Raw genomic sequence first — 23,527 nt, forward strand, 5'->3', positions numbered from 1 at the left:
TGGGAATGGGACCATGGCCTTTGGCCAATCAGGTGTTCTGGGTGTGCGTCGCAGGAAAGGGCGGCATTCACTTTTTCTATTGCTTTGTGTACTGCGGCTGGCAAACATGGCAAGACGCAGTTTTCGTCGAGGGTGATGTCTTTGTGGAAGATCTTTGCGTGTATACCCTCCAAGAAGACTTATCTAGCAATTTCGGTTTGGAGGGAGTGGACGCTTTGTGTTGTAGTGTTGAAGCGTGCTGTTTCGGCGGACTGCTTGTAGAATGTTGACGCATGGCCTTTTCGGCAACTGTACATGTTGTCATCGTGCACTTTGGAGCCGCCTTTTTGGGTTACATGCCTTGTTCCCGTGTGTACAGTCAACTGAAGATTATGATGAAAGTAGTGCAGCACATTTTTCCTATTGCCAAGGTGCTTTTCTCATGTATACCTCTGAGAATATTGTGGAAGTATTCCAATGATTCCCCTCGCCAGCCAGAAGTCAGACAGGGTTTCATTAACCCAAGCATGTGACTTCTTGAGTGCTGCTGGGATGTTGTCCTGTGAGAATGAGAACATTACATACATAAAGACCTTCTTGTAAGAATGTGAGCTGACGTTGAAAACACACATTTACGTATGAAAACCGCAAAAAAGTGTTTCTTGGGAAGCCTTTCAAAATGCAAAGGCCCCTTAAGAGCCACCACAACCAACGACGTCTTCCCCCCCCCCCCCCCTTCCGGTTGAAAGTTATTCCCTCACTCCCGCACGTGCACAGCATGAAAAGTCTGCGATAGTTGCAGGGGGGCACGTGTTACTTACACCCCTTTTGCAGATGATGGCCATAGAAATGGGCCTGCAGAGGCTATGGGATTGGGCAATACAGTTTGTGGGTGTGGGGTGTACGGGCAGACTGTACTACAGTGTATTTGTTGACAGAAATGCAGAGGGTGCGGTTATGGCTGTGTTTCACGAGGCCGAGTGTGCTGAACCTATTGAGAACGCTTCAAAGTACTTTAGCTATTAATTAGCTGACTCTTTGTTTTTATGTTTTTACCCTACAGGTGCTATGAGACTGACCTAGATCAAGTCTGTGACTTTATAGGAACTAGGTTTTTTCGTGTTAATTATTATTTTCTACTGATGAATGTTCGTTATTTATGTTTGTGAACAGAAACATGTTGAGATAACTCTCTGGTTTTAAAACGGAGGTGAGAATGTGTAACAATCCAAATGGAATATGGTACACAATAGGTTGTCTTAGATGTACCCAGCTTTTTGCTGATCTTGGTTCAAATTAGCATTGCCTGCCAATTACGTTATTCCTATGTTGTATTATGGACCACCAAATTTAATCATGTATTTTAACTATCTGACCCACTATTAAAATTAATGTTATAGTTTTTAGATGTGTTTGGTCCTCCCCTCCTTTTATGTTTTGAGATTAGCACCTGTACTTCTAGCTCTGCCTTCTACTTAAATTTGTTGTTGACCCGCCCAGATACAGACAGAGTAGACACTGTCAAAGGATTTATACCGTAGTCCACCGGGTTTCCTCCTTTGATATTATAGTTCTCACACATGCCACAAAAGGAATGGCAGGAAAGGTCCGGTACAGAAAGGGCAGCACCTGCATGGATACTATAGGGGACGTGCCGGGAGATGGAATTATTGGGTGGCCCTTACATACATAGGCGCCAGTCATTGTAATGCTCATGTAAGGACCGTTCCCACGCACTTAAAGTAACTTCCCTCTGTACAGTAGCACCTTGCAATACATGCCTAATACAATGGCCTTTGCCGGGTAAGGGTCTGTAGCGCAGCATATGGTTTGCAAAGGTTGTTTTACAGCTCTGCTGCCCTACAGGAGTGCCCCTCTTGTTGCCCGCAGCAGATGTGGCAAATTGTGTACATGAAAGTACCCTAAGTAATTGTTGGAAGGGCGGTAGCCTGCCCACTGGTCCCTTGTGCTGTCATTTCAGTTGTCGTCACATGCTGTATAAACACTTTATGCTACGCCATTAGTGTTAGGGGTAGCATTCATGGACATAAATACATTGTGGAATAGAAGAATGTTTACAACAACGCGAAACACAGAATTACGTGCAGCAGGAAGCCATTTATTTTGTGCGACCCATGCAGCTACATCACTTTTCTAACGCGTTTCCTTACTTGCCTTTACATGCACTAGTATGTGCGTGACCAAGGTGCACCAGCTTTGCTATTTTGCAGACTTACTACAAAATGTCCCATCTGCAAGTTACATGTTTTCAACTGTATGACCGGCAGGCGACCTCTTGATACTTTGCGTCACACTGCGGAGTACAGACACAATGTATCTTTCACGGGTCATGAAAAGGCAAGCAGCAGATAAATCAAAGTAATGCGACATTTAACACACCCACGTGGCACTGCAGGTTGCTGTTCCTTGTTTACCAGTGGCCGTTACAGTTAGGAGTGCTTTAGCCACACATTGGTAGGTTTGCAGTGCCACCCACGAAGTCGGCAGCAGTACTTTAAATGCGGTAGCCTACTGCATGAATCTGTAGGGCTGGCGACGGGGGCGTTGTTACCAGCATACAGTGATGACCTATGCATGGGTCTAGGTGTGGAACGTAAACGGGTGCGCTTCCACAACTACTTAAGTGCATTTGAAGATGCGGACATTCAGTCACTAATGGAGTCCTACGGATATTTGCAGCGTGATTGCACATACGCCAACCAGGTGCAGTCTCCCTAGGAAACGTTCATATTGCTCATCTGTAGTCATCTCGGCCAGTAGTGTGCGGCACAGATTTACCATGCACTCTTAACATAAAGAGAGCCTACTGACGCACTAAACATTTAGTATGTACATCTGTTATTTCTAAAATACACCAACACTATTCGGAAAAGTAAGGGGTAGCGCAAATGGATACATACACCACGACAATTTTCCCTTTTCACATGTTTATCATGAGGTCAGCCAAGGAATCGGTAATACACCGTTGTTAACGGGACGTTATGGTTATGTTACCATACCAAATACCCATCTTCTTTACCGAAAACACTATGCTAAAGTAACGTTCTGCTTACAGTGCCCTACTAAAAACCTATGAAATTCAATAACAAACATATTGTTAAAGGGACTTTATGGTTAAGTTGCACTAGCAAAAACCTATCAAATTCAATGGATAAATGGTGTTAAAGGGACCTTCTGGTTACAGGTAAATCAAACAAAAAAAGAAATTTGACAGCTATGGTAAGCTTAGCAACCATAACTTGTGCCATCAGTGTGCACTGCAAGGACTAACACCCATGACATCAAAGATGCCATCACAAATCTCATTCATGACATGGGATTTGAAGGTGTGTATTTAATATTATGGAAGATGTCAGGCTAGATTGTAGAGATCAAAAGCATTTTATGGGTCTGCATAGCCAGTCGAGTAAGCTCCAGGCTTTGTGCCTCTGCTGCTGATTTACATGTTACAAGTATTTAGGCAACATAATGTACCTGTCCATGTAATTGTCACGTACTGTCTGGCCCTTCAGCCTGCATGCTCTTTGAGCGGAGCCCATTCTTTTTGGGGGTGACACAAATGCATGCCTATGAACGGAAAAATGCAATGAACTGCAAAAGGCAAAACTATTATCTTTGCCAGTGCTGCTTGTAGTGTACTCTCAAATGAAAAGTTGTTTTCAGCCAAAAGATCCAATTTCTAACATTTCGTTTTGTATGATGCCCTTGATGATTCACAGTATCATATAGTGTCGAACATGGATTGTGTGTAAGACTGTGAATGCCCCGTTCCGAGTTGCATTGGTGGCCTATTAAATGCATTTTGAGATATTAAGGTTTTCAACATGTTATAAAAAAGATGTGTCTGGGTTTCTCTGTGGACAACAGCAAAACTGGGTAAGCCTTATAAAGGGCATTGAATGGAAGAATGCACTACGGCCTCTTTCTGGCAGTCACCCTTCTGGCAGCAAAATTAAACCTGGGCAGGATATGGAGGTGAAGTAATTACCTTCACCATTGAATTTGGGCCAAACAATAAACCTGACCATGTCCTACTTTTTGACAAGCAAACCTAACCTCTAGAGACAGTACATGTGAAAATATCTGGGGCCCTGACGGCTGTTGGTGAAAGATGCTGCAGGGTCTTCAGGCATAGTGTTGGGACATAACAAGGACAGAGTGGATCTGGGGATTTAGATATTTTATTTTGTGGGCCGCATTGTTAGGCATGTTGTTGAAATCTGGATTTGTTTTTCTTTGAGCCTTGAACAATGTATTGACACATGCATTATGCCTGTCTTGATCACACAAATTATCGCTTCATGTGTGTCACATGCACTTTGGCATGTCTATTGTAATGAGCCAGTACACCATTACTTTAATCACGTGAGAACACGTACTTTCTTTTCTATATATCCTTCATACAAATGGCTTGCAGCATTACTGCTGTTGTGATTACCTTTACAGTACACTTGGTAACTGCTTTCTGCTGAATGGAACATTTGTCATTTAATAACCAATCACTATACTTGCCAACAGATAAGCTTTCAATCACCGCCATCATGAAGGACGTTGAATTGAGGAGGATGGGGTCGGCCCATGCATTCTTCATATTGGCGATCATGCTATCAACATTTATTCCAACTTTCATCTTGGACAACTTCTCAGTCCTAGGAGCTCACCTCTCCTGGTTGTGGATTTGCTCTCTTTCTGTGGCTGCCGTTAATATTGTTTTGTATGTGCTGCTGAAAACCACTCCTTCGCCTAAACGGAACTCTTTTTCTAACAAGGTAATGCTTTCATATTTTACCATTGGCTTAATTTTCTCTCACATTTGTGCTAAAGTTTAGATGCCAGTGCGTGGGCTATTGTGCATCCATGTATGTCTGCGTGTCTCGAATAATTTAATTGTAACATTATCCCCACCACACACACCTACAAACTCTGCTCCAGATAATAATTTAAAATTTAGAAAACCGAGGGTTCACAGACACACTGCGCCAAGGAAGTGCAAGCATTAACTGCGGTCTGATGTTTTTTCAGGAAGGTCGGAACAGCCTGACACGTGTTTCGAGCTCAAACCTAGATCTTCATCGGAGGCTTGTAGTTGTTGAATAGGTAATTCAGAAGCCTGTTTAAGACCTAAGATGCCTGAATAGGTGCCAACTCTTATGCTTCGCTGATGCGGTAAGTATCTGGAGGACAAAATAGAATGCTGAACTCAGCGGTCCGAGCCGCTGAAGAGCTATGTTTGAATTGCCTAATTCAACTACAAGCCTCGGATGAAGAGCTATGTTTGAGCTCGAAACGCGTGTCAGGCTGTTCCGACCTTCCTGGATAAACATCAGACTGCAGTTAATGCTTGCACTTCCTTGGCGCAGTGTCTGTGAACCCTCTGTTTTCTGTGTCTGTTCCGTGGTAGTACATTGGCAGTGTACCCACACCCCACAGGACACCCGCTGCCTGGTGCTTACTTTAAATCACTGTAAAAGCGCTGTGGATATTTTTGACTTACTCTGCCAATGTTCATTGTAACATTTAAAATATAACCTGAACAGCCAACATATAAAGGTGACTGCTGGAAAGACGTTAACATTTCTTTGGGCTTGAGTACTGCTCAAAATGCCATAAACAATAAACCAAATATGTAAGTTTACACTTTTTTTTTTTTTTTTTTTTTTTTTTTTTTTGAGAGTCAAATTCTTTGTAGAAAGCGTTGAAATGTAATTCGAAACGGAGAGGGTGGTCTTTTTTTTTACTTATTTCTTTAGCTAATGAAAATGTATTTTAACTCCAACGTTTTTAAGCCATACTTTTTTTATTTTTGCACTTAAATTCATTCAAATGAAAAAATGAATTTGTAATGTGATCAGACAATAATACAGCTCCTTCCAGTGGTACTGTTCTGTAACTACAACTGCAGGGTTCGACATTAAAGGGAAATGGGAGCCATTTAACTCCTGCTTGTAGATTATAAGAGCGTGGTTAGCTTGACAACGGCTACCAGGAGCTACTTTTGGCTCCCTAATCCAATGGATGTCCAACATACACACACGTCAATTTAACTGTGTTCATTTGAACAATTGCTTAATAAACATTGTGACAGATCTATATGACATTAAAACACAGAGGTCATATATAATGGACAAAAAGATATGGAAGGTCTGCCATTTTACTCCCTTCAGAATTCCCACAAAGCAAAGGATTCCCTTTGTGGGAAGCCAGAAGAGTAAAATGGCAGACCTTGGGAACGAAGAAAAGCCTGCCATTGCCCCACCTGCCTTCATGTTCCAAAAGAATAAAGTACAAAAGGTTACGGGATGGCCACTATATCCTTACTCAATCGAGCAATAGGTATCTTTATAAACGCAAAATTAATGAAGCCTCGGTCCTGAAGAAGATGAGACAGTAGCAGAATTGTCAGTGAGACCGGTTGACCCCCTGTTCTCAGATATCCTTTAATGTACACAGAATACAACTTTTTAAGTCTGCACTAAGCTTCCGGGTTTTGTGCTTTAGGCGATATACGAACATAGTTCTCGTTGTAGCTAAACTTGTCTGGACACACTACACTGCAGGTGAATAAGGGTATGAAAGTTAAAAGTAAATCCCCTTCTGGAATGTTCTGATATTGTTGAAACCAGTTTGGCCCTATACTTGGGCCAATTAATCGTTTGTTTTACAAATATACCCCATTTTTAGTGTAGTGGTGGGACAGCTTCTCTTTTCTTTTAGATAAGCGGCTCAGTAGCCGTTTACCTAGGGACAGCACCCCCACCACATAGGGACATGGTGCGTTTCCATTTAGGGTCAGCAGTAGCTTTTTTAGTTGAGTTGAACCAACACATGTTGAGTGATCCACAACACCTCCGTACATTCTGTGCGTGAAGCTAGAACTGCCTAGTAATGTCAGAACAGGTTGTACGCAATTTCACTACGCTAGGGAAAGATGTGATAAAGTACTTATGTATATACAAAATCTACACAATGCACTACAGAACGTGGATGATGTTAACAAAACCATTTTAGCACCATACATGACACAATATTTGAAATCCATTCACAGAGTAATGACAAAGATCAGTCATTTTACAGAACAAGTAGATAACGATAATTGCAATCGTGTTCTGCAAACTGTTCATTGGCTGTCCGTTCCTTGCCATTCTTCCAATGCTCACTCCAATAACGCCATTGCAACCGTGTCTTTCCCCCTTCCAACCAGCGTCCTCTGTACATTGTTCACGTGTGTGTGTGTGTGTGGGGGGGGGGGTGTGAGGGGGAGCTCCCTTTTTTTTATTTTTTTTTATTCTTATGGCCTCCATGCACCTGCTTCGTAAAAGTTTCTATTTGACCTTCTGCTTTTCATTTATCAAAACCTCTCATGATGACATGTGGAAAGGAACAGTGTGTTTCCTTATGGTCACTGTTAAATAAGGGATTTTCAATGGAAAAACATAGCAAATTTCCCTAATTTGATGCCACTAGTTACCACATTATAGCTTGCCTGTTCAATGTTATTGGTGCATTCATGTTGTCACCCACTGTGCATGCCTTTATAAGCCAGTTCATCCTACAAAACAACTTGTCTCTTCCATATACAAACCTGTACTACTCCACAGGACAAGTAGGACACACCACTAGTTTATTGTAGTTAGTTTTCACTAGTCTGCCACAGAAATTAATGCAAATGTACCTTGTAACAAAAACGAAGTGGAGCACCGGTGTTTAAGTAAAAATGTACTGTTTTGATGCTTTGTTTTTTTTAATAGTTTGCTAGTTTAGGACTAGAGTCATCCTTCTTAACAAATAAGTTAAAGAACTTAATTTCACTCTTTGCTCTACATTTCACATTATCCTGTGGGCTTACACATTCACCCACATAAGTTTCCCTAACTCTACATCGAATTTAAAACTGTAATATATTGGCATACTCTTTCTTGTACAATATGCCTCTATTATTTAACCACAACACATGATTGTCCATTTCACAAAAGTTTTGTTTGAGGTGCTTTACATTTACTTATGATTCCAGATGTGTGTTACACTCCTAAGAAAATGCAGTGGCATATTTCTCAGTAGTTGCCACCTTCTCTACACTATTAGGAATTCCTCTTGATGCGAAGCAGCCCTTATTCACCATGAAATATTCCATGCACAGTAGATTGGCTAATTTTGATCCATACGAGTCCATATCGTGCTGGCATTGTTGCACAAAGATATTGCAAACCATATTAGAAACATTATCCAACACTCTAAATAAGTATTAAACGTTTGCTACATGTTTGATGATGTGAATTACAGTATACTCTGTTTTAATGGTTTTCTTTTATCTTGTTCATTACTTAGGTATCCAGGTTACTGAAATCCTGCGTGTACTTTTTATTATCCAGCTTACTCTTTCATGGTATTATTGTTTTATATGGCGCACCACTTCTAGAGTAAGTAAGCATGTTGTGTTACACATTGTAATTCGTTTATTTCAAGCGAGGTTAGCTCTGCTGAGTGTGTTTAAAATGTCAGAATCAAATGTGATCGAATTTTGGAGTTTTCTGTGTTGCACCTTTGATTTCTTTTTGACTACATATTTTTGTATTGCTTTTTTTCCTGTCTTTCCCACTGTATGCCTGTTTAAGCCTAAACATTAAATTGACTGATGTGGACAGTGTGATTATATGTACAATCATAATGAGGTACACAGTTACCAATGAAAGATTTACTTTTATCAAGTCATGATCCCAATTCTATACTGTAGTTAAGATTATGTGAGACTTTACATGGGAGAATAAAAAGATTTCAGCTGAAGTCACCATGGTCAACAGTCTAGTCTCTTCTTGTGTACACTTATTGCAGTTCTTCCGTTAGACCTACCAGAAGCTGTGATTTCCAAACTACAGCATGGGCACCCATGCCTTTTGGGAATTGATTCCCAAACCAATCAAAGGCCTGACACAAGTACTGGAATGGTATGACCAGTATGACGCACCTTCACCAGCTTTTCAGCAAGACGACCTCACCGATATTTTGGTCAAAGGTCCACACGAGGATCCTGTGGTTCCATTTCATGCGGCACTACAAAGGAAAATATTGGCAAACTGGGAAACCCCTGAGGTTATCCCGGCGGTTAACAAAAAATGATCAGCCAAGTATAGAGTGTCTACTGCTGACCCTGACTCCGGAGAGTCTGGTTGTTCAGGCAGCAACTTCATCAGGTAGTAAATCAGCTTACCCTACTCTTCCACAGGACAGGGATGACAAGAGATATGATTCTATGGCCAAAAAAGTTTCTGCATGTAGCATGGCGTTGAAATCCATCAATGCTACTTGTACGCTCGCAAGGTTCAGCCACACACTTTGGGAGTGTGCTTCATCAGCGGCTGACTGCCTCCCAGAGGGAGAAGAAAGGGAAGCGTTTCTCAACATCATTAAGGATGGTAAGGACGCAATGTGCGAATCACTTCAGACTGGCATCGATTCTGCTGACGGCATCAGCAGGGCCATGGCGGCAAGTACAACAAACAGGAGATTTGCTTGGTTGCGAAAGTCTGGTTTTGCTCCAGATGTGCAAAGCAGACTCTTGAATATGCCCTTTGACGGCTCTTCTTTGTTTGGTAAGAAGGCGGATGACAGTTTAGAAAAGCTTCAAACATCAAAGGAAGCTGCAAAATCCCTGGGAGCTGCAATCCGTCAGACACCATATCGCCCCTCAGGAACCTTTTGGAGAGGTAAGTCCTTTCTCTTCTATTCCGCATTCGGAAGAGGCAGAGGACAGCTGGTTCAAAGGGGTCAGAAAAAAATTCACCCAAGGTGGACGGGTTAAAAATACAAAAGCCGCAGCAGCATCAGGTGCCTCTTTACCCTCGGCATCTGCATCAGCCGCCTCCAAACCGCTCTGAGGACTCTCCTCACAAGACCCCAGTAGGGGGCAGGTTAACTCAGCATCTGACTTAATGGCAGGCTATTCTGTCAGATGCTTGGGCATTGGAGACAGTTGCCCAAGGTTACTGCCTGCCTTTTCTATGCATCCCTCAGTCATCCACCGGGGAACAGCTCTCTGAAAGTTCCAGATCCGCTCCTCTTGCAGGAAATTGTAGACCTGCTAGAGAAAGGTGCCCTAGAACCGGTACCTGTAGCGGAGAGGAACAAGGGCTGGTACTCCTGCCCCCCCGTCCCCTACTTTCTCATCCTGAAGAAAGACGGAGGCCTGAGACCTATCTTGGACTTACGAGAATTGAACAAGTTCCTTAGGAAGGACGAGTTCAAGATGGTAACTCTCTCTGATCCTTCAGGCCCTCCAGCTCCAGGACTGGCTGGTATCTCTGGACCTCCAGTATGCTTATTTCCAATTGCCAATCCATCTCAAACACAGGAAATACCTTAGGTTCGCAATTGGCGGCTCTCATTATCAATTTCAAATTCTGCCATTTGGGATTATGTCTGCCACTTCCTTCACAAACTGGGCTTCTCCCTCAATTTAAAGAAGTCACAGATGATATCATCACAGAGGCTCCAGTTCATCGGAGCGGTCCTGGACACTTCTCTGGGAAAAGCCTCGCCACCAGAGGTGAGGGCTCAAGATATTCTGCAGATGGTCACCAAGTTTCAAAACGCCCAACATCTCCCAGCCTTCGACTTTTTGAGGTTGCTAGGCCTCATGGCATCCTGCATCTTCCTTGTGCCAGATGCTCGCCTGAGAATGAGATCTCTAAAGTGGGCACTAAGAACCCAGTGGTCGCAGTTCTCAGGAAAAATGACAGATCTCCTTCGGATTCTGGACAAGGTAGCCCGAGACCTTCAATGTGGGCTTATCGAGAGAACATTTTGAAAGGAGAACTGTTTTGGCAACCATGGCTGGAGATTACAGTAGTCACGGACACCTCACTCACGGGGTGGGGAGCCCATGCCAACGACTTGACCATCACCGGTCATTGGTCTACATCGGAGTCCAGACTACACATCAACCTATTGGAGCTGAGAGCGATCAGACTAGCGCTGAAAGATTTCTTACCATCAGTACAGGGAAAAAATGTCCTGATAATGACAGACAACACAGTGGCCATGCACTACCTCAACAAAAGAGGAGGCATGGGATCGCTGCCACTGTGCAGAGAGGCAATGCAGCTCTGGTTTTGGGCATTCAAGAAGGAATCTCTCTATCGGCAGTTCACCTAGCCGGAGAGAAGAACTTGACGGCGGACGCTCTGAGCAGGCAGGGCAGTCTCCCACGAGTGGGAACTAGCTGAGGAAGTCCTTCAGGAGATCTTCGCCCTTTGGGGAACCCCTCAAGTGGATCTGTTCGCCACCAGTACCAACAGGAAGTGGGATCTGTTTTGTTCAAGGGAATTTCCCCCGAGAGGAGCTCTAGGGGACGCGTTCGTAGTGGACTGGGAGTTTCCACTCCTGTACGCGTTTCAACCAGTCCCTGTCATTCCCCAAATGATCAGGAGGTTGAGAAGATTCCAGAGGACCATGATCCTAATTGTCCCAGACTGGGCCAGGAGAACGTGGTACCCGGACCTTCTGGACATGTCCATCTGCCCTCCAATTCGCCTTCCACTCAAGGACAATCTTCTCTCACAGAAGGGAGGTCAGGTTCTCCATCCAGACATCAGAACCCTCAACCTTCACGCTTGGCTTCTGAAAGGTTGAGATGCAAGGATTGGGACCTCCCTGATGACGTTATGGAGGTGTTGCTTTCAGCCAGAAGGCCAGCAACAAAGTCTTTATACCGCTGCCGTTGGAACACATTTTTGCAGCTGGTGTAGAGAAGAGAATATCGACCGATTTTCATGTGGTACACCAACGGTGTTATCCTTTCTACTCTATTTGGCAAATTCAGGCCTTCAAGTTGGCACTATCAAGGGCTATCTCGCAGCGCTATCGATATTCAAGCGCACTGCAGAGGAGCCATCATATTTCAAATTACCTTAGTAATACAATTTCTAAAGGGATTAACTAATGTCTATCCCCCAAGACCATTCCAAGTTCCCTTATGGGACTTAAATTTAGTCTTAAATTTCCTGATGGTTACTCCATTCGAACCACTCCACTCTTGTTCGCTAAGATTTCCTACCCTTAAAACTCTTATTAGTGGCACTAACATCTGCTAGAAGGGTGAGCGAATTACAAGCTCTATCTTTTCAACCCCCTCATACAATTTTTCATAAAGACAAAGTTGTCCTACAGGTGAAGCCTAATTTCCTCCCAAAGGTGGTTTCTGAATTCTACATCACTCAGAAAATTACATTACTTTGATTCTATCCTCCTCCCCATCCGGGGAAAGAGGAAGAGAGGCTACACAGGCTGGACCCACGGCGGGCTTTAAGCTTTTACATCAGCAGACTTGCTAGGATTAGGCAAGCAGACCAACTATTCGTAGGTTACTCAGGACACAAATTGGGACTACAGATAACAAAACAGACCATTTCCAGATGGATTATTTTGTCCATTCTGGAATGTTACAAACTAGCAGGGAAAGAGCCTCCTCAAAATCTTAGGGCTCATTCAACCAGGGGTATCACAGCCTCTTCGGCCCTCCAAAGAGGGCTTCCGGTTCGAGATATATGTGCGGCTGCCACATGGCCGTCCGCACATACCTTCACAAGATTTTACAACCTGGATTCCTCCTCTAGTCAAGAGACTAGGTTTGGCAAAGCAGTATTACATTCTGTTCATGCCTAAAAGGAAACATGGCGTTTTTACTCACACCTCCGATTACACAACACTGCTATGGTAGTCTATCAAAGATGAGGAATACGTCGGAGGACACAATCCCTCCGAAGAACAAGTTACTTCTTACATGGTAACATTCTTTCGATGGGATGTTCTTCCGACGTATTCCTTATCGCCCCTCCCATCCATCCCCGCAGTAATACTTCCCTTGTGGTTGCAGCTTACGCTCCTTCAAGGTCAATAACCAATTCAGGCATGACTTATCTTATGCTACAAAACGGAACTGAGCACCGGATGCTGCGCGTGGCTATTTATGGGCATGGTGACATCGGCGCCGATACGGTGGCTGTCAAAGGAACATCAACTCGGCGGACGTCGATGCGCAGCGCCCTCTGCTGAGAATTTTCCGAGGCCAGCAAGCTGGAGACAAATTATCAAAGATAAGGAATACGTCGGAGGAACATCCTTCGAAAGAACGTTACCAGGTAAGAAGTAACTTGTTCTTTCTCCTGTAAACATTTGTTAGAGGGCTAGATTAGGTTTATTTAGTATAGGCCATTATAATTTGATTTAGACTGACCAGCACTGTTTTTTCCTTTGTTTCATGGTCGAGGCTACGCCCATGTTAAGAGTTAGGATTAGCTAGGAATTGCTCCAACCCTGCAGATCTTCTAAATAAAGGTTTTTGAAACTTGCAACTGTTGTCGTGTATATCTGCTGTCGGTGCTCCAGATAAGATTTTGAGGTGGGAGTATTTTTACTCCCTGTTTTTAAACTTTGAGAGTAAATGTGATTTTAAGAGTAAAAATTACTTTTCTCCTTTGCAAGAGTACAATGTCTGTCACATCCAGCAGACTCATGCACAAACTGTATGGAAATCATTACCGTACGACCGCTTTCGGCATTGTGACGGAATACACCTTTCATTATTTCTCTAAGGTCTGTTAGATAAAACAGTGCAGAGAGGCAATGCTAAATTCTACATCTCATCTAATGGTTATTTATATAGTGCTTTTGGCCAAGCGCTGTACATAGAACATATTTATCACAAACCAAACTCCTTTTATCAGCCTTGAAAGGATGAAAGGCTAGTTGACTTTCCGGGATTCGAGTCTGCAACCTACAGATAACTCACGATTGCAGCAATGAGTGCTCAACCATCTCAGTTATATTATTGGCTAACATCCTTCAGAAGTCGGTTAACTGAATATCGACTGAGGTTTAATAATCACAGTACCTAGATGTTGGATGAACCATTTATGAAGCACTACATGAAGTTAAATACCTATCTGGATTATCACAGGGGCAGGTTTTGCAGAGTTTCTATTTCAATTACCAATGTAACTTTTCTTTGTTTTTGAACAGCGTGCACTTCCTGGAGAGTCAGGTTTTGGATGTTTTAATTGTAGTCTTGAAGATTTGAGAGGTTAGAACACCTGTGATTGGTGTAATGACACTCACCCTTGAGCAAAGACTCTTCTGCTACTGACCATTTATAGTAATGTACCCCATTGACTTCAAGGTTGAATGGATGTCATCTAGACTGTGCATAGTCATCATTTTACACACTTATAATTAGAGTGTAAATTAAATGATCAGTGTAAAAATGATCTGCCTCTACATGATTGTGCACACTGCTCCAGAACTCTGAAAAATACAATTGTGCAATACTGGTTTGCTTTCACTGGGAAAAAAGCATAATTTGTTACACAATTTTAATTCTCAATTGCAACATAGTTTTCCATCTTATTAATTATACAATCCTAAAATTCTAGGAAATTATGCACAGTGCTTCTAAAGCTTAATGGAAAGAAACAATTCCTTTTATCGAAGTGTGCATTTTCTTTTTCTTTTTTTTTTTTAAAGGCTTCAGAGAAATACATTCTGTTTCACAGGTGGCTTGCAATTACATCCATGTAGATAAACATCAAAAGCAGCCTTCTGTTTTCTGTCAAGTAACCTGACCTTTGCACTGCCCTCTGCTCCAAACCTGTGTGCAAATGTACCCAGGAAAATAATAAAGCTGTCGTATTTGCAAGAGCCTAGTTCCCACCTTATCTGGAGGCCTGTCTGCTGTTAATACCATGCCCCCTTTACAACAGGGGTTTAGGACAGCACCATAAAAAAAAAATATAAAATTGTAACCATAGCATATAATCCAAAACAATGAAAATGAGTGCTGTAAGTAATGTCTTCTTTTTTACCTTAGTTGTTTTCAGTAAAAGTTATGTTTACCTCTTAACTTTTAGTAGTAATCATTTTTTGAAAGGATATTTGTACGTATACTGATTGGTAAGGAGCTGTGCGTTGTCAAGGCGGTGGGACAAGTACAGTCCCAGAAAAAGCATAACTTGTGGATTAAAAAACAATAGAAATTGTGAAACGTTTGTTTGCACACACAAGCACCACCTAGGTGTCCCAAGTTTAAGTCTTCGGTATAAGTTATAAAAGTGTGTGTATATCATTTCCTGCCAGACATATAGTATGCTACTCTGGAGCAAGCTACTCCATGTCAAACACGTTTTGTTTCCAGGTGGGCTTTTGTTGTGTATCGGGTGCAGCTTGCATAGCCGTTGCTGCATACAATGCTAAATTTGGCAATAACTTAGCTCTATAGTACCATACACCCAAAAAAGTTGATCTGTTTTTAATTGGCCCCACAATCACTGGATCAACTGACTGAAGTTCTTAGTTGTTACCTAGCACCCCTATTTACATGTATTATTCTTTTTCAGGTTAATACTGGAAACTTTTTCCTTCGCAGTTCTCCTGTCTACTTTCACTACTTTGCGCTGCTTGTGTATGCTGGGTCCAAACTTCCCAGCATGGATCAGAGTTTTCAGTAGAAATGGGTATGTTCTTTTATATTCTGTTAAAGTTATTCAAGTAATGGTTTTGGTCACTGTCTTTTAAGTTTTTTTTTTTTGTATAATAATTGTGCTTGATAAACGCATTTTCCTTTTTGTTATAAACACGCTTCCTCTGACACCATGCTGACCGGGAGTAATAAATAATGGCATATCAAAACCTATCCAATATGACTGAGAGCAATATTTGAATACTTAATAACCCAGGGCATCATGTGATTGTGAGGTCTTGCCTTGTTAGGGCATCAGTGCAACATAATTTGTTTTGGTAATGAAACACTGCAACTGTTGGTTTAAACCTGGTTTCCAAATATCTATTTAATGCAGGGCACAATATTTGCACTCGCCGCTAGCCCTTGGCTAGTAATTGACTCTTTGTGAGTAAGAAATGGTGTGCTCTGTATGTGTAGCAATGAGTGATTTCATTTTTTAAATGTATTTTTATAAAACCTTGTGCTCCCACAATGTGAAGGGCCATCACATCGCATCAATCAATTTATTGGAAACAATTTATCAGAGGTCCTCCTGCATGTCCTCTCTGGAATCATGGGTGGTGGTGTCCAGTATTTGGGGGAATTAAACCTTCAATTTTCCAGCTCTGCATATACACAGCACAAATGAGAATAGATGGTTTAAATGCCTCATCGTAGGATAATTCCCTTGGTTAATGAAACCATTGTTACCCTTTATCAGCGCTGTACAAACGTTAACAAGAGGATGGGAACAGCAAAGCCACTACAAAATGTAAACCACTGCACTTCTTTTCTGGGAGAGTTCCTATTTCAGTCTTTCCTATGCTGACATTTCTGGTATTGTATTCAGGAGCTCAAAATTTCTGTGTCCCAAATAATGAATTCCTTCCCCTTCCATGTGACCCCGGGTTTGCCAGCGCCCATTGGGCCTGCTTTAACTCGGGCAAGAAAACTCTTCAATAGTCTCCTTCTCTTTCCAATGTCTAGTCTGGAGAAAGAAGAGTCCTCGTCTGCCGATGCTCTAGGTTCTTTTTCTCTTTAACTGCTTTTAGAATCCTTTCTTTATTCCTGGTATCGGATATCTTGATAATAAGCATTGGCTCCACTTCAAACTTCAGAGTTTCTAATTTTATTCCCATGCTGTTAAATTATGTAGTATATTGTGGTCTGGTTTAGGCTTATCACTGCTAGGAGCCAGGTGGAGGCAAAGGCTACTGGTATGTCCCCTTTCCGCACCTGAGGCGTGGACAAGTAATCTGATTTGGTTAGTGTGCACTACATTTTCAAGATAGTCCACTATCCGATATATGGCTATATTCCCAGTTATCATTGCCTCGAATACTTTGCCCCATCTGCTTTGCCACTAGGATTGTCTGGGTATTTTGGTTCTCTATTTAGTAGGTCTTCTGCTCCAGGGTTCCTGCTCTCGTTTCTAGCTGGGCCACCTTTTCACTCAATTAGTCCAGTTTACCCGTGAGTCGTGTTAGTTTTGTCATGGCGCCCCAGTGCTGACCTGAGACTTTCTTGTGTTATTGATGAAGCTCTGTGGGTGCCTGTTACACGGGGCACTGTTTTGTATAGGATCAGGCTTTCTCACTTGTTCCTGCCCCCTCACCACCGACCTATTGGAAGAGCAGACGAAGGGCTATGTCTGGGACTGCTTGTGTAATCCCACTACTGCATCGAGCGTATGTGAGACGTTATGCACTCGGACAGCCATATGTACCCCACACTGAAAGTGTGGAAGGCTGCTGCATGGAAGGATGTCAGCATGCGCCTATGGACATCATGGAGGGTTAAGTGATATCTGACGAGGGCAGAGTGTCATAAAGAAGATGTATAAACCTATGCTGAAACGATATAGTGACAATGTAACTGAAGCACCAAGAGAAATGGGTACCTAAAGTAATAATGGATATAAAGAAGAATGAAGTAACTTAACTGGTTAATAACTGTAAATACTCAGTAACTCAATGCTATAGAGAAATCTATAATGTGGCAAGGACGGCTGGCTCATGTCGAATTCAAACAAGCAACCTCCGAGATGGACCAAGGCTGCAGAATCGGGAGACGCTGGAAATGCAGCTAGTGTGCAAAACGGCGATGAGTCGAAGTTGGCCTACGATCAAGGATACTATTTTAAGGAATAATTGCAAGGTACAAGGGAAGTCATACGGATACGTGAGACATTCCTCTTAGATTAAGGAAGAAGAAAACATCTGCAACAGCCTAGTATTGAATAATTAAGTGTTTGAAGGCTATGCAAGATTGAGTGAGGAAGTCTCTTGAGGCCAAGACAAGCAACAGCACCCCGCATAATTAAATCAAATAGCTGTAAATAAGAGGCTGAAATTCATATGTGACGAAGGTTGTGGTGTGCTCACAGTCCCTCAAATGTTCCAGGACAGTGAGCAGGCTACAAGGTCAATTACAGATAGAAGACTTTGGCTTATGGCCACTGATAAGGGATGATGGATTAATTGGGAAAATGGGGAGGAATCTCGTGCAATTCAAAGCGCCTACATTTTGTTTCACGTACGTGCTGCTAAAGAGCCAAAAGTCCAAGGTTGGGATAGTTTGCCAACCAATCAGTGGGTCTAAAGGGTGGAACAGTTTGAGACGCCACTCTCCACACAGGGATTTTCTTCCTTCCCCACTTAAGGTGAGCTGTAACAAACTGTTTAGTGGATGCTTTTCTTTAGCCCTACTTCAGACACATCATGCCCCTAGTATCCCTCCCCCTGAGCTAACAATAAGCCAAGAACCAAGCCGGGATACAGGAAATATATTGTTTTTTTAAAGTGATAGAAAATAGCACGAAAATGTCAAACGCCACTTTATCCGTGGCACAACACAATCAACTTATCTAAGCATAAATAAATCACAAAAATGAGTTGAAAAGAACACCATCACGATTCTTCTTCACTTTCTGCAAATTTCACTTCAAGAGATAATCCCACTGATCAATAACGAAAACAATTATCGGGTAGTGTTGTGCAATTTTGATTTTCCTGCAGACAAATGCATGTGGCAATTATGATTTTGCCCACACTTTTTGGTTTAAAATAAACACAGTAATTAGCGGTTTGTTTTTCAGACCATCCCCTCCCAACCTGCCACCTGTGTTGGAGAAGTCGGACAGAAAAAATTGGAATGATTTGGAGGAATTTTGGATTTCTGACCACCCTCCACTGAAAGGCATGTGTTGGGGAAGATAGATTAAAAAGGTTGGACTGATTTAAGAGCAAGACACCCATCTTCCTTGAAGTCCGGGTCAGCAGGAAAACAAGGAAGGCCCAATTCAATTATAGGCTATAGTTTTCAGTGCACACTGGGAAGTGAGCTTTGTTAATTTTGACAAAATGTAGCCTCTAGTGTTCTGCCAAATGGGAAATTAATTAGATTAATTTTAGTTAAATAGGCTAAGGATCTACAGTTTTGCCCCCCCCCCCCCGTCTACTATAAAGGGAAAGGATTCAAGGCAAGCAGACTCCTCCGACCTTTTTGGTTTCCCAGGGTTCAGTTCTACTTACATAGAAAGCCTCCGTTTAAAGTTCAGGAAAGGCAGCTGCATCTCTATGGAAAGATAGTGCAGGTGTCTGGTCACTTGACTCTCAATAAGGGCCTCCCGCTTTCCACCATAGAACCCAGTCGGCTTTCATGCCTTCCTAGAAATAGACGGCTCCACCCAGATGCACTCTTAGCAATCTCCTCTGGAATTTCCTTTCAGCTGCCAGATGGTATGTTTCAGCAGCTCTCTCTGCCTGTCTCCTGTTCCTGTCTTGTCTCGGTGTGTTTCCTCCTCCTAGTGCCATCCCTCTTTTATATAGCGGCTATCTTGGGGAAGTATCCTGCAATAATTCCCCCAACTTGGATTGGACAGTTACCCTTCTCTCTCCTCCCAAACACAGCCTCCAAGTCAGGATTGGTTTAGAGGCCTGGAGTAACCTATGGAAATTCCCATTTATAATCACCATTTGTTCTCCTTTCACTCTCTTGGAAAAAAACTAGTTATGTATCACCACTTAATAATTTTACTAGCAACTGCCATAATATATTCTGATTCAGCTAATCATGGGGAATTGGATAAGCCGACCACCAGGTCCGTACCAGCGCAGCCATGTGGTAAATTTCTGTTTCCAATAAAGGCGTAACCGTTATGAATATGTAAATTACTCATATCCCTAATTTTAGTTTCCACCCGTTCACCAACTCTCACATTTGGAACATTTGGAACATATTCAGATTAGCCAGAAACACATCTTAGTAGGCTTTTACAGTTCCCTGAGTAGCAAGGTGGATGAATTTTAGATCTCCAAAATCACCTGGAAATAACCTAAAAAGTAGTACATTGCATGTGCCTTATGGTTGCTGAGAAAAAGGCCTAAATGATAAGTCCTTTTAAAATTAATTGTGAATCTTCATGTGGGGCAAAGGGTCATTCTCCTGACTTCTGGCCATTTGTTTTCACTGGGTCAGCCCTGTACCCAGTATTTGTTTTGTTTTCTTCATCAGTCTGTTTGTGTTGGATGCTTGCTCTTTCAAATTGCTGCCCTCGTTTTGACACATTTATCCAGCCAAGGGGAGCTTCTCCTGCAGTCAATGCCTTCAGAGCCAGCAGGTATGGAGAACACTGAATTTCGACACCTTTAGCGGGACACTTTATTGCAGTTGGTAATTAGATGGGAGATGTGACAACCAGACAGGGAGTGGGATATTTCCTTGTGAAGTTTGCCCACAGCCAGAAAAAGGTTTTGTCTTGGACTGACATTTTTCCATGAAAACAAGCTTTTCAAATGTCACTGGTGTTTTTATATGCGGCATATATACATACCTTGCTTTTTGTCAACCCGCACAGCCTGTCTTTTCCCTGACATTTTTCTGTTAGCAGTGATACATTTTCATGTTTAAACTGCCCTTATTTGCGCACACCTGTGCAAGCCGTTTTTGTGTCGCTGTTAATCCTGTTTTCCATGCGAATGGGATCCTTTTGATTCCTCTCTGTCAATTAAAATGCTGCTTTTCCTTTGGTAATGACAGGTAATCCCCCTTTTCCACATGGCTTTTAATTTAATTTTACTTCGAAAAAAAACAAACTGATTTGTTTCATTGTTGTAAATCCTACTGTTCATGTAAAAGGGACTGCTGTTTGGGGCCTTTGAATGTACCCATTGTAAAGACGTGGACACGTTCTACAAAGGGCACTCCTTATCTAGCAGGTTATCCTGACAGTCTTGGATCGAGCTTTTGTGAAACAAATTGTTGTAAACATGTATTTTGACAGCAGAACATTTTTCTCTGTCCATTGAGGTCCTTACTAAATGCAAAACTTCGATAGCAAGGATAAACTCATGTAACTTTTTGTTTTCTAAAACCTACTGCCAAGGCACAGGAGTTATTGTTGGCCTCCTTCAGATCTGTTCAGTCGAGTTCACACTGATTGAGGCTTCTCAAATCTGCACTCAAGAAATAACTGCTCCTATTGCTTCATCTAGCAGCACTACAGTCTGCTCTCTTGCCCAACAAGTGTCACTGGAGTAGCTCCTGTCACACGCCAATTTATAAACGCGGACTCATGCCAATTTAAGAGTGTCTATTAAACAACAGAAAACGAAGGGTAGAGGGATATCTCTGGTTTCTGGGAAGGAGTTCCACAAAGCAATATGAAACTGTGCACTGTGTAGGACATTGGTACTCAGTCCTTCCTTTTCTTTCTTATTCTCTTCTTTCTTGCAGAAAACATTGTTTCTCACTTTTAAGTGCCAAACACTTCTTTCTTGACCACGGTAGAAGCGTGCTTGTTTTGCCTAGTATTTCTCCGAAGGTTGCTCTTCACCCTTCTTCCAACATCACCACCCCTAATGCCCTTTCTTGTGTGGACATTGGGCTGGGTGCTAGACCCTTTGAGATCCTTTGCAGTATTGTGGTGGGCTATATCATTGAGCATAATCCTCTTGTTGGCTGTCAAGAGAACTCCTTGGGCACTTCTCCTCCAAGAAGCTAGAGGCCTTCCTAGTACCTTGGGTCTTGATTAACGCTGTTTCCCCTCTCCTCTCTCATTTCAACCGCCTCTCTCCTGGCTGCTCTTCCCATTTTGCCACCTCTGCTTCTCTCTACAGATGTTTGCTGCACCTCCCCTCTGATCACGTATCTGTACTGGCTTTTCTCCCTCTCCTTCACTATGTTTCCTCCACCTTTGTTGTTTGTTCATTCTTTCAGGGTTCCTAGTGATGGGGGTCCCCAACCCCCCCCTTCTTTTTTTTTTTTTTTTTTTTTTTGACCCATAATACCCATTTTAGTTAAAAAAAAAAAAAACTTACAAAAAAAAAACTTAACCTACAAAAAAATGCTATTTGTTTTCGAAAGTATGCCTGGATACCCTCTTTCAGACTGCTCATCTTCTGCTCCTCCTCTACTCCCCTTTCATGGTTCTCCCTATCTGCCGATTGCTTCTCTTTCACAGCTTCCTCTCTACCACTTTACTCTTGCTGCTGTGCCACACCTTTACCTGTCTCCAATGACTGACTCCTACACGCCACCTTTCCTGCTGTCCACTTTTATGCACCCAAGTTGTCCTTAAATTGCTTGTTTTCCTACCAGAAATCGTGATTGGTGCTCACTCTTGGAGCTGCAGAGTTCTTAGCCGACTTTGAACACGGCACTGAGACCGCCCTTATAGATCTCAAAGCCCAAATTGATGAGCTCAAGGATAAAGGAAACACAGCTATGCTACTCCTCCTTGATCTGTTGGCGGCTTTTGACCTAGTGGCCACACAGTACCCTGCAAACACCTAGTGTCAGCCGCCCACTTCTCAAGTGAAGCCATAACCTGGATTCAATCCTTTCTCGACAACAGAAGCATGCAAGTCTTCTCCACCTTAGACTCTGCAGACACTAGCCAGACAGCATGTGGAGTCCCACAGGGCTTTTGTGTCTCGCCAACGATGTATAATAGCTTTACTAAACCTCTATTCGACAAATTGGACAGATTGGGTGTCACCTACACAAATTATGCAGACGACGTCCAGATCCTCATCCCCCTTTCGGGCAATTTCACTACGGATACAGCTTTAGTAAACAAAATGTACACCCTCATTCAGGCATGGATGGCAACCCATAGCCTCTGCCTGAATGACGAAATAACAGATCCTCATTCTAGGCTCACCCAACAACCTAGAAAAACTCTTCCAACCACAGCTCCTTCAATATCGATGGCAAAATAATCCCTGTCGCCAAAGAGGTGAAAACCCTTGGTTTCTATTTGGACTCCACTTTGTCCCTAAGGAAACAAGTGAACTCCCTGGCCTCATCCACAGCCTATACCGGTAAACTTATTAAAGCATGCAGACACTTCTCTCACCAGCTAGCTGCATTATCCTAGCCAATGCACTAATCCTTGCAAAACTCAATTACTGCAATGCACTTTATGCAGGCACAAATAAATACATCATCCATAAACTTCAAACCCTACAAAACAACACGCTCAGAACGGCCCTGAATCTCCCAGCTAGAGAGCACATCTCGAATGTTCGGAGAAAATACAACTGGCTAAAAATTAGCGATTAGATCACCTTCGAAATTGTCACACTAACATTCAAATGTCTGAACAATGCAGCCCCCCATACCTTAGGGATGGAATAATAAGAAAAACCACTGCACGAGCAACCAGAACAGCCAACTCTTTCTGCCTCCAAACCCCTAGATTCCGACTAAAAAAAACTGGAGGTAATAGCTTCCCTGTGCAAGCAGCCCAGTACTGGAACACCCTACCAGTTGAACTAAGGGACCAGCCCTACAACAGCTTCAGGCACCATACCCGCACCTGGCTTCGACGCAACAACCTCTGAAACCGGTGACCCTGAGCATTGTGATCTGATGACACGCGTACCACTCCACTCTTGCATGTAAAATGTACATAATGTATTTACTGTATATAACTTTTTACCTATCCACCCTTACATGTAAATAATGTAATTACTTTATACAATATGTTACCAACAACCTGTAATATGCAACCTGTAACCAAGTTCTAAGCATTCT

At 42.6% G+C, this 23,527-nt stretch overlaps 1 protein-coding gene across 1 annotated transcript in view; it reads left to right on the forward strand.

The window, feature by feature from the left end:
* PIGF (phosphatidylinositol glycan anchor biosynthesis class F) overlaps positions 1–23,527 on the forward strand; it is a 203,817-nt gene that overhangs the window by 37,432 nt on the left and 142,858 nt on the right. Inside the window, exons 2-4 of the mRNA XM_069608440.1 lie at positions 4,519–4,769; positions 8,326–8,417; positions 15,384–15,500. Coding sequence (XP_069464541.1) covers positions 4,542–4,769; positions 8,326–8,417; positions 15,384–15,500 — 437 coding nt within the window. The 5' untranslated portion in view covers positions 4,519–4,541. The remainder of the gene's footprint in view (positions 1–4,518; positions 4,770–8,325; positions 8,418–15,383; positions 15,501–23,527) is intronic.

Source organism: Ambystoma mexicanum, chromosome 4q (assembly GCF_040938575.1).
Source record: "Ambystoma mexicanum isolate Mex_15411 chromosome 4q, UKY_AmexF1_1, whole genome shotgun sequence".
Taxonomy (NCBI): Eukaryota; Metazoa; Chordata; class Amphibia; order Caudata; family Ambystomatidae; genus Ambystoma; species Ambystoma mexicanum.